This window comes from Copadichromis virginalis, linkage group LG3 (assembly GCF_057382275.1).
Source record: "Copadichromis virginalis isolate Kocher_CV1m ecotype Utaka linkage group LG3, C_Virginalis_male_GT1.1, whole genome shotgun sequence".
Lineage (NCBI taxonomy): Eukaryota > Metazoa > Chordata > Actinopteri > Cichliformes > Cichlidae > Copadichromis > Copadichromis virginalis.
Window position 1 is genome coordinate 46,808,100 of NC_140620.1, and position 12,644 is coordinate 46,820,743.

Genomic DNA, 12,644 nt, shown 5'->3' on the forward strand with positions numbered 1-12,644 from the left:
GAAAAGTTTTACAGCTCTTCCTAGTGATAAAGAAATCCCTTGTTTTCATTAATAATACACCAAACTAACAAATAAGCAAATAAATAACAGAAAGATTCATGTTTTTAAAAAATCTATATAAATTTCTGGGTTTTTTCTAACAGTAATTTAAACAAGATCCTTTTCTATTAAATACCCCCCCCAAAAAAAAGTGTTATAATCACAGTTTAATCTGAGAAATTAGATAATTTTACACATTTATTTCTTACAATTTATGCACAAATAGTTATTTCATTTACAGGAGCAGGATTTCTCTGTTCTGCAGACAAACTTAATTGTACTGTTGAAATTGCACTTCTTTTTAAGTGTGCATTTAAAGTTTATGTGAGTTTGCTTTGTTTTTGGGACTTTAGCTCTGGCCCTACACGGCAGCCAGGCCTTCTTCCATGTATGTAGGGCCTAGTTGTCAGGGCAGCCAGCAAGCGGCGCCTCAGCCCCAGCTGAACTGTCGGTGCGGCTATCGCTGGAAGTGTCCACATAGGATCGAGTTACTCTACGCCCCATCTTTAAGCCCCAGTCAGTGCGCCGTTAGCCGCAGGACAACAGAGGATAGCTCAAGATCCTGGCCGCCGGGAAAGCAGAGCGTCCACACTCATGTAAGTGACTCTCTTTAAACGGGATTCGCTTAAGGAAACGTTACTGAAGTCTTCGGTGTGTACTAACTTCAGCTTTTCTCAAGCTAGACACCCCCTTTGTTAGCTTTAATGTCGCTAATTAGAGGAAAACATTGTGAGACGTCTTCTATAGCGGTTGGTCACATAATCACACCAGACTGCCTTTAAATAGATCCAAGAGGCTTTTTTTTTCAAGTAAAAGTGTTTATATATACTGCAAGAAGCCAGCTTGGGCGATTTTCTGTGGCCATACAGAGCCCTGATAGTGTGTAACTTCTTTCCCGTCCCCGCGTCGGGAAGCCTGTTGCTTTCTTGCTAGATGAGATGGGGAAAGAGGAGGAGGAGGAGGGGTTGAGAAAATCGGATTGTCCCGATACCAGCTTTAAACAAATACGACGTACTAAACGCTTTATTAAGCAAGAAATAACACGGGTATAGTGCTAATTTCTTTGATTTTTGGTGGGTAGGAACTCCGCGATAAAATAACTGCGTTTTCTTATTAGCTAACTATACTCGCCACAAACCTCACTAATGATTATTTTCGCAAGGAAATGCTACCCGCGGAGCTAAACGACTTTTTTGGAGACTGATATCTAGTGTGTAATAGCGGCTAATGAGCTCCTCCGGCCTTCTGTGATTCATTACATACCACTATAGTGTGTGCATCCTTAAGCGATTCACTTAAGGAATGGTAAAGCTACTTTCAGACACTGAACCACATATGTCATTGAAAAAAACCCACATATAGTATACTACTGTTGCCACAAGTGACTGTAAGGTGCGTGTGAAGGCAGATTTATTACATAAATACACCACTACATGAGTGAAATACACGGCTAACATACTAGCTCATCACTCAGCATAAAAGGTAGGACACATGCAGTAATGAGTGAAGCAAATGCATAAACAAACCAGAGCTGTGGTGATCCTTTTGCCACAGATACTGCAGCTATTCTGAGAGTCTATACAGGGCTTTTAATTGTCTGAGCAATCTCCTTTAATCGTGTAACGTCTCCCTGAGTCATATCATGCTTGCTTACAAAGCCACTCTCTGCAGCCAAGTGCCATGTTCCCTGCATGGGCTCTGTTAGCAAGCACCCCTTAAAAGAATTAGGCAAATATAAACAACATGATCACCTTCATCATGCATTACTGTTAGCTTTTAAAGCTTTAAAGGTACTGAGAGTCTTTATGAGCTTATTGGCACTGTCTTTTTTTTTTTTTTTTACACAGTAGAGGAGTCACTGCTCCTTCTCTTGCCTTTCTGATCTGATTGCATGCACTTTGAAGGTAACAGTTTTTTTTCCAAGGCAGCATTTGGAGTCAGTTTCACAAAGATATATTTTTTTTGACAGATTCGATAGAACAAATAGCCAGACTTCACATAGATGTTTGAATCCACCCATTGTGCAAAATGAGACTTTGATTTCAAGCACAATGGTACAATGAAATATTGGTAAATTAAGACTTTTTCCAGGTAAAATAGTCAGAAAATATGTGTCTGAAAGGAACAGTGAGCAGGATGACACCAGTCAATAGCAAGGGTGATTTACTGAAGCAGCTTTTAGGGAATTTAAAATAATAACTATAAATTCCTGAGCTGATTACTTCATAATCAGGTATCCCTTTAGGTATTTTTTTGTGCAGAATATAAGCGCTTTTTTCCTCTTTTGCTGTGTGTTACCATAGACATTATAAAAGCCAGTGGTAACCATCATAATGTTGTTGTTCAATGATAATGAAAAGGCAAATGACAATTAAACACACCAGCACTGTCACTAAAACCTGACATTAATGTTGCCATAAGACCAGCTCACTGTGCTATAATATCAATCTACGATTGATTGGGGTCAGTTTGACAATTACATGTAATCTGTCTGCATAACTATTACATTTACACTCAGCAGCCTTCCGGCTCTACGAGAATATAACCAGAATACAAACAACTGGCAGCCAGTGGAGTTGAGTCCTCTCGCGTTGTGCTCATTGACAAAGACTCAATCTATCTGTAAATTAGACAGCAATTATTTGCAAACCTTTGACAATCTCCCTGAGAGCGATTGCAGTCATTCCAAGTCAGTCTGCAACTATTTGCAGAAAGGTTACCTCGTATCAGGTGACCTGTGCTATCACCTTACCTTACCCTCAAGCTCTGGACAATCACAAGTTTGGTCGAGCCAGTGTAAAGTAAGTTTGCACACTTACCATTATCTCAGATTGGTGTTGCACGAGATGATCCATCTTGTTTGTAGTAATACCCAACGAATTTTAATTTAGCTAATAAAAATGTATTTTTTGGTGTCGCAGAACTAATACAATATCACCACCTAAATTAGTGCGATACTGTGCTCTATCTGCTCGCCCACCCCCCACTCCTAATATTGACCAACAGTTTAAACACTCATTTATGAGCTAAGTAACACTGCAAATAAAAAGTCAGTGTAAACTTGTAATTTATAAGGAAAAAAATGAACAACAATTAAATACGAAAATTGTCATGTTAGCAGGGTGTTGTGTTAGTTTTAAAGCAGCTTATAAGATTGTTGTATGAGAGGATAATTAATTATCATTGTTGTATGAGAAGTGAGGTGATATTTATCTGATAAAAGCAAAATGGATACTCAAGCTTCATCTAATACCGGCTGTATGAAATTTCAGTAATGTAAATTACTTGGTATTTATTCATCAATAAGAGCATTAGTGGAATACAAGGGAACTAAGAAGCTTGAGTAGAAGCGCTTTTCTGGCAGCCGGTTTGTCGAGAGACTCGACAAACTGGGACAGTTATTCAGCACAATGGTGCTCTGATGCACACAGTGAAGCATTCTTCAGAGATAAATATGGACCTAACAGAAATGAAATAAATCTAGTTTCTTTTTAATGTTAATCTTTTGAACAGAAAATGTGTAAGTTGGGAGGAGAACCCAGGAGGAGCATGAGCCATTTTTCTTGCTCTGAGAGCTTTGTGGAAGTTAAAAATAAAAGGAAACAGCGTGAATTAGTGGTCTAATATTTAGTTCTCTGATTGCTCACAAAAAGACATTAAATACTGAATTTGTCATTTTCAGGCCTTGATGAAGGGAACACTACACATTCATCCGACGCTCTAAAAATGATAGAAACAATGGGTAAGTGTTTGGTTTTTTAATTGTTTTATGCCAGGCATCTATAAAATATTCATGATTTCATCCATGATTGAACCAGCTTTAGGGTTGAATGTGGTCATGATAGCAGACTGCTGAATCCAGTACCAGTACTCGGTTTAATTAAGATTCAACACTGCCATAATCAAAAAAAAAAGAAAATCTTCTTTTAAAAATGAGCAGTTTTTGCACGGGGGTTTGGGTGTCCGTCTCTGCTGGCTGTGCTTTGCACATTTGGCTTAAGCTGAGAGTTTTCTCAACCAGCGTAAGAGGCCCTGGATTCAGTTCAATGTCCGTGGGCTGCCAATGTTGCCATATCTGATAATGTTGCCATAAATTTGATTGTTTGTTTGTGCCCATAGAGATTTATTTGCCCAACTGTCAAGCATGACGCCAAATTGGTGCTGCCAGCTTCTTTCTTTAAAACAGCAATCTGTGGTCACTCTCAGGACGCGAATGTTGACTGTGTGTTTGTCAGCTGCAAATGATGAACTGTGATGAATACGTGTGCTCCAGGCACTGCTCTGCTGGAAAAACTGATAACACTAATTCTAAATTAGCCTAAGCATCGTTTCTGCGTTATTATTAAAAAACAAAATCAGAGTTTTCATATAGCTCCAGATCTTTAATAAGTCCATTTTGGCTGAAAATACAGATTTATTGGTTGGGTTTCACAAAAAAAGAAGCTTGTTTTAACGTATTTCAACTCTTTATCACTCTACAGTTAAACATTTAGTCAGCTCATTATTCCTGCCATTGGTAAATGTCATCTTCTTTCCCAGTAGGTCTATGGCAATTAGCACATTTGGCTGATGTATCTGTGACTCCTTAGGCTTTGCTCAAGGACCACCTTTTCTTCTGCAAACTCACACATAGTTAGGTCCTTAGGTTTCTGGACAGTGACGCATTATTTGTGATTTTGCCTCTGTACACAGTCACAGTGGATTTCTAATTAAATTAGTCAAGATGTGACTGAAGTGCAGACTTTTAACTTTAATTCAAGGGGTTTTGCAACAGTTTTGCATTAACTGTTTAGGAATTACCGTCATTTTTATACATAGCACCCCATTTTCAGACGTTCAAATGTAGTTGGACATTTGACTGACAAGTAGTTTCATTGGCAGGTGAGGTCGATTCCCTCATTACTCATTTATGAGGGAAGTAATGAGTCCAAATGTTGAACTTTATGCCAGCATTAGCAGTTCAATAGAACTCTCAATCTGAGGTTTTAAAGAGACAATGATGCAAATGAGGGACGCTATCATTAAGCTGAAAAACCCAAATAAACCTGTCAGAGAGTTCGTCAGTCTGGTGCATTCAACATCGAAAGAAAACTAAAGTGGGTAGTTACAGAATTACTTCAACGACTAATCAAAACAACTTTGCAACAACATATAACCAAGTCAAGACTACACTCCAGGATGTAGGCATATCATACAATCAAGAGACGCCTTCATGCAACAAGGTACAAACTCCTGGTTACCCCCAACACCAGGAAGGACAGATTAGACTTTGACTAGACCAGAAATAATCGAAAAGAGCCGGCACAGTTTTGAAAAAAGTCTTTTGAGAGATGAAACCAAGGTTAACTTAGACCAGAATTATGGGAAGAGAGAAGCATGAGAGAAGGCAAGGAACAGTTCACGATCCAAAGCATACGTGAAGCCAATGTTATTCTATGGGTATGTAAGGCTACAGGTAGACCTAGGTCACACGTGTTTATTGTTGATGTGGATGCTGGTAAAAGCAGCAGGATACATTCTGAAGTATAAAGAGCTATACACTTCTCAGATTCAGCCAAATGCAAAACTGGTTGGATGGTGTTTCAGAGTGTAAATGGAAAATGACCCAAAGAATACTACAGAATCAATTCAATGAACATGTAAGGGACCTAGTGTTCAACAGAGCATGCTTTTCAGTTACTAAAGACAAAACTAATTGCAGCAAAGGGCTTCAAACAAGCAGCACATGAAGGTGACTGCAGTAAACACCTAGCAGCATCTACACAGGCGAAAAACAGCATTAACTTATGCTAATGGGTTCTTACAGTCCTTATATTAAAAATTATGTTAGCTTGACTGCAATTCGTAAACAGTTAATGCAATACTTTTGTGGAAAAGTGTCTTTGTTCAGACACTTATGGACCTAACTGTCCATGCCACATTGATTTAGTATTCCTAATTATCCACATGGAGGGAAGGACAGTGGAAATTTTACATTTGTCTGGACTGAGCCAGTGGTGAGCAGAAAAAAATCTTACAGGGCTCAAGTGTTATTGGCCTATTTACAACTTTTTGTTCAAACAACAAAGCTTTTCAGTGCAAAAAGTGTTTTGGACCTCGTGCACGGCCTATTAGGTGTTAGTCACAGTTGGTGAGCTTCTGAAATTGCTTCATTTTTGCTCAGATGACGTCTGGCTGGCCCATCCTTACTAACAAGCCACTCTGGAGTTACTCGGTTGTAGGGCTTATAGAGGATCCAGCAAACAAAGCGTGGAGGTCCCAGTCCTTTTATCTTTTCCTCCTGGTAACCATTCATTCTACGCTCCTGTGTAACCCACCATTTGACCCTAAAGTCAAGAAAAGGAAACATTGCTATTCCAAAAACAAGCAGTGCATTGAAAATTGAGTTTTTTTCTTCTGTGCAAAAGCTTGTGGCTACATGATTTTGATATAGGCCTGTTGAGAGTCAACCGGCCTTAACTAAGCCTAGCCTATACATTTACAAGTCATTGAGTTATTGTTAAACATAAATATGTTAAAGTCATGTTTCAAATGGTTGTGGAGGCTTTTTTTTAAAAGAATCCTCTTAATAATTAAATCAGGATGCCTAAATGAATAAATGAGGTAATATCCAAACACTCTTCCCACCCTCGCTATCTTCACCCATGAACTGATGAAGTCTTTGTCCTCGCCACCTCTCTCCACCTCTGTCACTCCCACACCTCCGGCTGCCTGCATCGTCGCCTTCACTCTGGCGCTGTCACTGAAACATGCGACGGTTTGCAGACACGCAGCGTGCCTTGCAGGCGGTGGAGCGACTCCAGGCCAAACTCAAGGAGCGGGGAGAAGTGCCCACTGAGGAGAAGCTCAGCCTGCTCAAGTCAGTGCTCCAGAGCCCCCTCTTCCATCAGATCCTGGCCTTGCAGAAGTCTGTCCAGCATCTCAGAGATCAGGTAAACCCCAAATCTTTTTGCTTAAAGGTTTTATATTTCCTCCAATTTGGCTCACATTTCTTATGCCATGTTTTTCTTAGACTGTGTGTCTTAAGGATAGAGATTATATGATGTCACAGATGGTTAAAAACACTTTCTACTTACTTTAAATGTAATATTTATACATTAATATAACTTATCAATAGTTGTCTCAAAAGACACTGCGGGAGAGAGCCACAGATTCGTAAAACACCTAACAATTAAATGCAGAGTGGTTTATAAAAACAGTGAGTGAAAAGAGGTGAATCAATAAGAACCATCCAGTGCATCATGGCCCAAAAACTAGGCCTGTGGTAGCTTAACTAAGGGTAATAATAAGAATGATGTATTTATAACACGCTGATCCCGGGTTCATTTAATCAGATTTCATAAACTACAAAAATGATGGGATAGCAGAGGATAGTAGATTGTTATTATAGAAGTTTATTTAAACAGATGCATTTGTGTCATTTGATATGAACTAAAACCTGCTGTTCATTTTTCATAGTACCATTGTAGTGGAGGAGTGCTTGAGCCAGGACCTTGTTCCTGGTGACATTTGATGTTGAGACATAACCTAGCCTTTAATGGGACCTGCCCAGACTTAATGTAAAACTGAAGGTATTATTTCAGCCACAGGCTCCTTGAATTCCCATTTTAATGGCTTCACACTGGCGACAGTTGTGGCAGGACTCATTTTGGATACTGCCATTAGTTACATGTCGTACACTGTGTGCACTAAATGCCTTCTTGAGTGTTGAAGTTGTGTATGCAGTGGAAGTGATGCTGGAGTTGTTGGGCTGACTGGTGCGTTTTGAGAATATTTGGCTTCTGACCACTGAAATTATGCTAGATTCTAATATTTAACACACATAAACTCCAGACAGCAACCATTTAAGGGATGGTCAGTGCCTTAAACACGTATTTATTGTAATTCTATGTTGAGTGTTTTCCGTCATCACGTCTCATCCTCCTCTGCCTCACTGTTTGGCGCACTTCCTATTTTATTTTGAAGGTTAGCTCCTCATGCGGCCTCCTGTGCTTTTACTTCCCTCCTTTGTTCTTTTCCCAATCTCATTAGCGTTTGATTGACTTCACCTTTTGCACCTTGACCAGCCTGCTGTTGTGGCTAAAGTGTCTGTTCTTACAGGTCAGCTATTGTCTATTTCTACATGTCTGTGGGACAATCTGAATTCGTTCACTCTGACCGGCCTGTAACAGTATTCAGTGAACCTGCAGTGGGATTTTGTCAGTAGTTTTTTCAGCATCATGACAAAAAAAAAAAAGGAATTTCTAAGATAAAACTGGAACTCCTGCTTTAGCTCTACCTCAGCTAGGCTGGAATGTTTCTGATATCCTTATTCAGGTTTTTATCTCTCCCTGCTTCCTTGGTGACCTCACTGATTCTACTTCTGGCTTATGTCAAGACATCCTCCCCTCACCCTTTCAATCCCCATTCCCAGTAGTGTTTGCCGCTATGGCCAAATTGCTGTCAGGGTCCACACAAGCCAGATATAATATGGGTACATGAGCAGAGATACTTTTTTCTGGCTGATTCTCCCCATTGAGAATTAAACATCTGAGTGGAAGGAAAGCACTCTCAAGTCACAGAGGAAAGGGGCCAGGGTAAGCGTTTCAGAGAAAGAGACGAAAGTATGCGAGCTATGCACTGGGAGGAAGGGATGTTCGCTTTTTTACCCCTTGTGGAATTTAGATTTAAAAAGCCCCGTGGCATTTTTGTGCGCCAGCGATTTGACTTATTTCAAGAATAGGTACCTTCTTTTGTGTGTGTGTGTGTGCAGATTCCTCTGTTTTATAATAGAAAACTTAAGAAGCAGCCATTCAACTTAAAGTTCGTTCAAACCAAAGGATGGACCTTTTCTGTGTTATAACAATAGTAATATTTTTGAGAAATGAATAGATAAAAAAGCAACAACTATAAGTGTGTTATGTTTCTTTGGGGCTTTCAGACCCAAGCTGTGTTTGTGTGGCCGTGTAAATCAGAACCAATTTGGGGAGATGGTTTGTTTTTGTGTTTTGAGGCTGACACGCAAACACACACACACAGTCACTGCCCATCTTCTGGCTCTGCTAGTTAGGCCTTGCTTAGCCCACGTCGCTATGGCGACAAGGCCCTACTCTCCAATGAGAAAGAGGCCGCTGCCACTGTGTGAAGTGGGGCAGAAACAATTTCTTAAATGTTCAAGAACCAAACTGGAACTTTAATCCTCTTAGCTGGGCCCCAGCTAACAAAGCTCATGCATGAGCACGGCAACTTAGCAGCATGCTACGCTAACTTAGCCGGGCCCACGGGGTTTTGTTTGCTGTGTGCGGCACTAATGCATCCTGTCCAATGGAGTTTTGTTTCTGAGTGCTAATCTGGGACTGTATTTAAAGGAAGCGTGATGTACAGTACATGTTCTCGAAGCTCTGAAAGTCGCACAGTCCAACTTCCTAATGCAAATTTCACAAGTTCACAAGGACAGCTTTAGCCTGGCAGCGCCATATGCCAAATGGAGTGTTTATAGAATTATTGCCGTGCATTACGTCCGTCCTTTTGAATCCAATTCGGAAAGTCATAAGCATTACACCCTTTGGCTAATGAAATCGGGAAAACACTGTTTTATGTAGTTGTCGCCTTCATGTAATTCATCTGTCACACAAGTAAAGTCATTGCAGTAATTAAGAGCCGAGCATATTAAAGCATCCAGATGGCCAGCGATGCTTCTCCCTGGCCCCGATAAAAATATTGTATTTGGAGCCTCATCACTGTTGGAACATCAGCTAAGAGCTATTATCTCCTGAAGGATTAGAGTGCCATAGATGCAGCTAATCATGGAGGGATAACAAACTGTCTGCCATCTCAGTGGTTTTTTTAGACACTCAGATCCAGAGTTTTGGTGTCTAAAATTTAATTTGCAAGATCTTTATGTTCAGAGTACAAATGAGGCATAATGGGCCTTTTTTTGTTTTTTCCCTTAAAACTTTTAATTGTCTTTGGTTGGATTAAAGCCAGCAACTGCTGCTGTGTACAGGATCGCTTTGGAGATTTTCTGAGCTGTTATGCCCCATTCAAACTGAAAGCCCAGCAGTTTTGGATTTGATTCAATAGCATTCATGTGTTTGAATGTGGACCTATTATGCTTTTCTTTATGTTTTGTCTATATACTACAGCACTGTATGCCAGCCAATCAGGAGAAAGATGGGTAAACTTTTATATATGTAGTGTTTCATGTTCACTTTAAAGGAATGTAGAAGGAAGATCCAAAATCCAGGAGTAAACATAGAAGTGTCAGGGAGGTATCTGTAGTTTTCACATTTCTGTTTTATCATTTCAGGGGAGTGTCCCTTTATCACGAGGGAGTGATCTCACAGCAGCCAAGCCCAATGGCAGCCATGTTTCCTGCTCAGACACCCCAGCTCCCACGCACGCCAATGGGAAGACGTCATCCGAAGAATTTGAACATATTATCCACTCCATGGCGCAGGTACAAACAGCTAGAAGGGAGGCAGTTATTGTAATGCGTGCTAACATTTTGTTAATTTATTGTCGGTTTAAGCTAGATGGCATATATTGACAAAGCGTGTGGAATCTGCATGTCGTCCCCGTGTCTGTGTGGGTACTCAGGCTCTCTCCCACAGTCCAAAGTGTCTCTCTGTGTGACTGCCCAGGGTGTACCTTGTGTTTCGCCCTACGACAGCTGGGATAGGCTTATGAATAGAATAGAACTGGATATGCAGAAGAAAAGGGATGCGCATAAGCTAAAATAATGCTATCGTGGCAAGTCTATTTTGAAACCCCAGTAGACTTTTTTTGTCAATCTTTTAACATTTTACTGATTTTTTACACAAAAATAAGCAAGATTACTTTTTAATAAGTCCTATAACTCAAACCAAACATTCAAAGAGAGTCAAAAAAAGAAGAAAACTCTGCAGTGCTCCTCTCTCTTGAGGCACTTCAAATAGACTTCTAAAGGCTGCCTGTAGCTTTGATGCTTTAGTGAATCAGCACAAGGCCAATGTGTGTATATATATATATATATATATATATATATATATATGTAATACAAGGTTTGTGTGTGTATTACGCAGGGACGTTATGTGACGCATGTGGATCTGCAGAAGCCAGTGTCCGGAGGTCTTGGCTTCAGCGTGGTGGGCCTAAAGAGCGAGAACCGCGGAGAGCTCGGCATCTTCATCCAGGAAATTCAACCAGGAAGTGTCGCTCACTGGTATGCAGGAAAAACATGCTGCTATGCAGTCTTCCAGACATTCTTTCAGCATCTGGTTAATTGTTGATTTCTAATTTGAAATTTCTAGGACTTTGTTTCAGACAGTCAGGTGGGTGCGTTTACAGATTGTCTTGGGAGATTAGAGATACTTTTATACTTGCCAGGAAATACCAGAGTAAAGCTGTTGTGAGCTGTTGCAACACATGTTGCGTCACACCAATCCTAAAAGAGTGGAAGCTGCATTTTTCATGTTTCAGATATAAACACCCTTAAATGTATTCACCCAAAGACAAATTCAAAGTTACAGGTACAAAGATTAAAGCTATAATGTGGTATCTGGTGACTATAAGGGTTCTCATTCTGTGTCCTTGCCTCTGCTGCATGCTTCTTCCCCGTTACAGCGATGGGAAACTCAAAGAAGCCGACCAGATATTGGCCATTAATGGCCAGCCTCTGGACAAGACAGTGACCCACCAGCAGGCTATAGGCATCCTGCAGAGTGCTTCAGACAGGGTGCAGCTCACAGTGGCCAGAGGGCCAATACCTCAGCTGGCCAGTCCTGCAGTGTCCCGCACGCCCTCTGCTGCCAGCACATTATCAGCCAACTCCAGCGCGGTAATGAGTACACTGACACACCAGTGGGGCCTCTGCAAGGAGCGTGTTGTGATCTGACACAGTTTCCATGTGGGGACTTAAGAAACTACATGCACTTTGCTCTTTGCTCTGCAATCCCCATCCAGCACCACGACACAGAAAACAAACATACCTGTTAAGTGATGTACATTTTTCCTAATAAGACACTGGGTAACATTGTGTTTCACTTCTGTTACTGTCTCAGTGGCAACATGTGGAGACGATTGAGCTTGTCAACGATGGCACCGGTCTTGGCTTTGGTATTGTTGGAGGAAAAACCACCGGGGTTATAGTCAAAACTATACTTCCTGGAGGCATTGCTGATCAGGTGACTCTTTAGCTGTGTCTGTCACTTCTTTAGGACATGTCTTTTTTCATCGCTCACAGCCAATGACACTTTCAGTGTTCTAGACAGATGACTCCTGTCAGTTATGTGTAATGAGTAATTGCAGGAAAGCACAGAATTACCTGTCACTTAGGAGTGACAATGCCATAATGAGCGCAGAGTTAATATAGAAATCATTTCTTGCCACAGGATGGCCGCCTGCGCAGCGGGGACCACATCCTGAGAATCGGAGACACCGACCTGCTCGGCATGGGCAGCGACCAGGTGGCCCAGGTCCTGAGGCAGTGCGGGAACAGGGTGAAGCTGGTTGTTACCAGAGGTCCTTTGGAAGAGACTCCCTCTGCTTCTGTCATGCCTGTGGTGCTCCCCACTGTCAGCGAACAGCAGGTAAGGGCATCTGTTCCTCTGTAAACCCAAATACCTCTTTTTAATTTTTTTTTACAT

The 12,644-nt window shown here is 41.0% G+C and overlaps 1 protein-coding gene across 9 annotated transcripts in view; it reads left to right on the plus strand.

Annotated features, from left to right (window-relative positions):
- Positions 1–466: 466 nt before the first annotated feature.
- mpdz (multiple PDZ domain crumbs cell polarity complex component) overlaps positions 467–12,644 on the plus strand; it is a 49,008-nt gene continuing 36,830 nt past the window's right edge. For 8 of the 9 annotated variants that reach the window (XM_085451378.1, XM_085451371.1, XM_085451372.1 and 5 more), the window contains exons 1-8: positions 467–635; positions 3,722–3,781; positions 6,805–6,971; positions 10,328–10,477; positions 11,082–11,221; positions 11,623–11,836; positions 12,060–12,182; positions 12,390–12,587. In XM_085451378.1, the coding sequence (XP_085307504.1) occupies positions 3,766–3,781; positions 6,805–6,971; positions 10,328–10,477; positions 11,082–11,221; positions 11,623–11,836; positions 12,060–12,182; positions 12,390–12,587 (1,008 nt within the window). In that variant the 5' untranslated portion in view covers positions 467–635; positions 3,722–3,765. The remainder of the gene's footprint in view (positions 636–3,721; positions 3,782–6,804; positions 6,972–10,327; positions 10,478–11,081; positions 11,222–11,622; positions 11,837–12,059; positions 12,183–12,389; positions 12,588–12,644) is intronic. The other variant, XM_085451379.1, reaches the window with a different exon arrangement.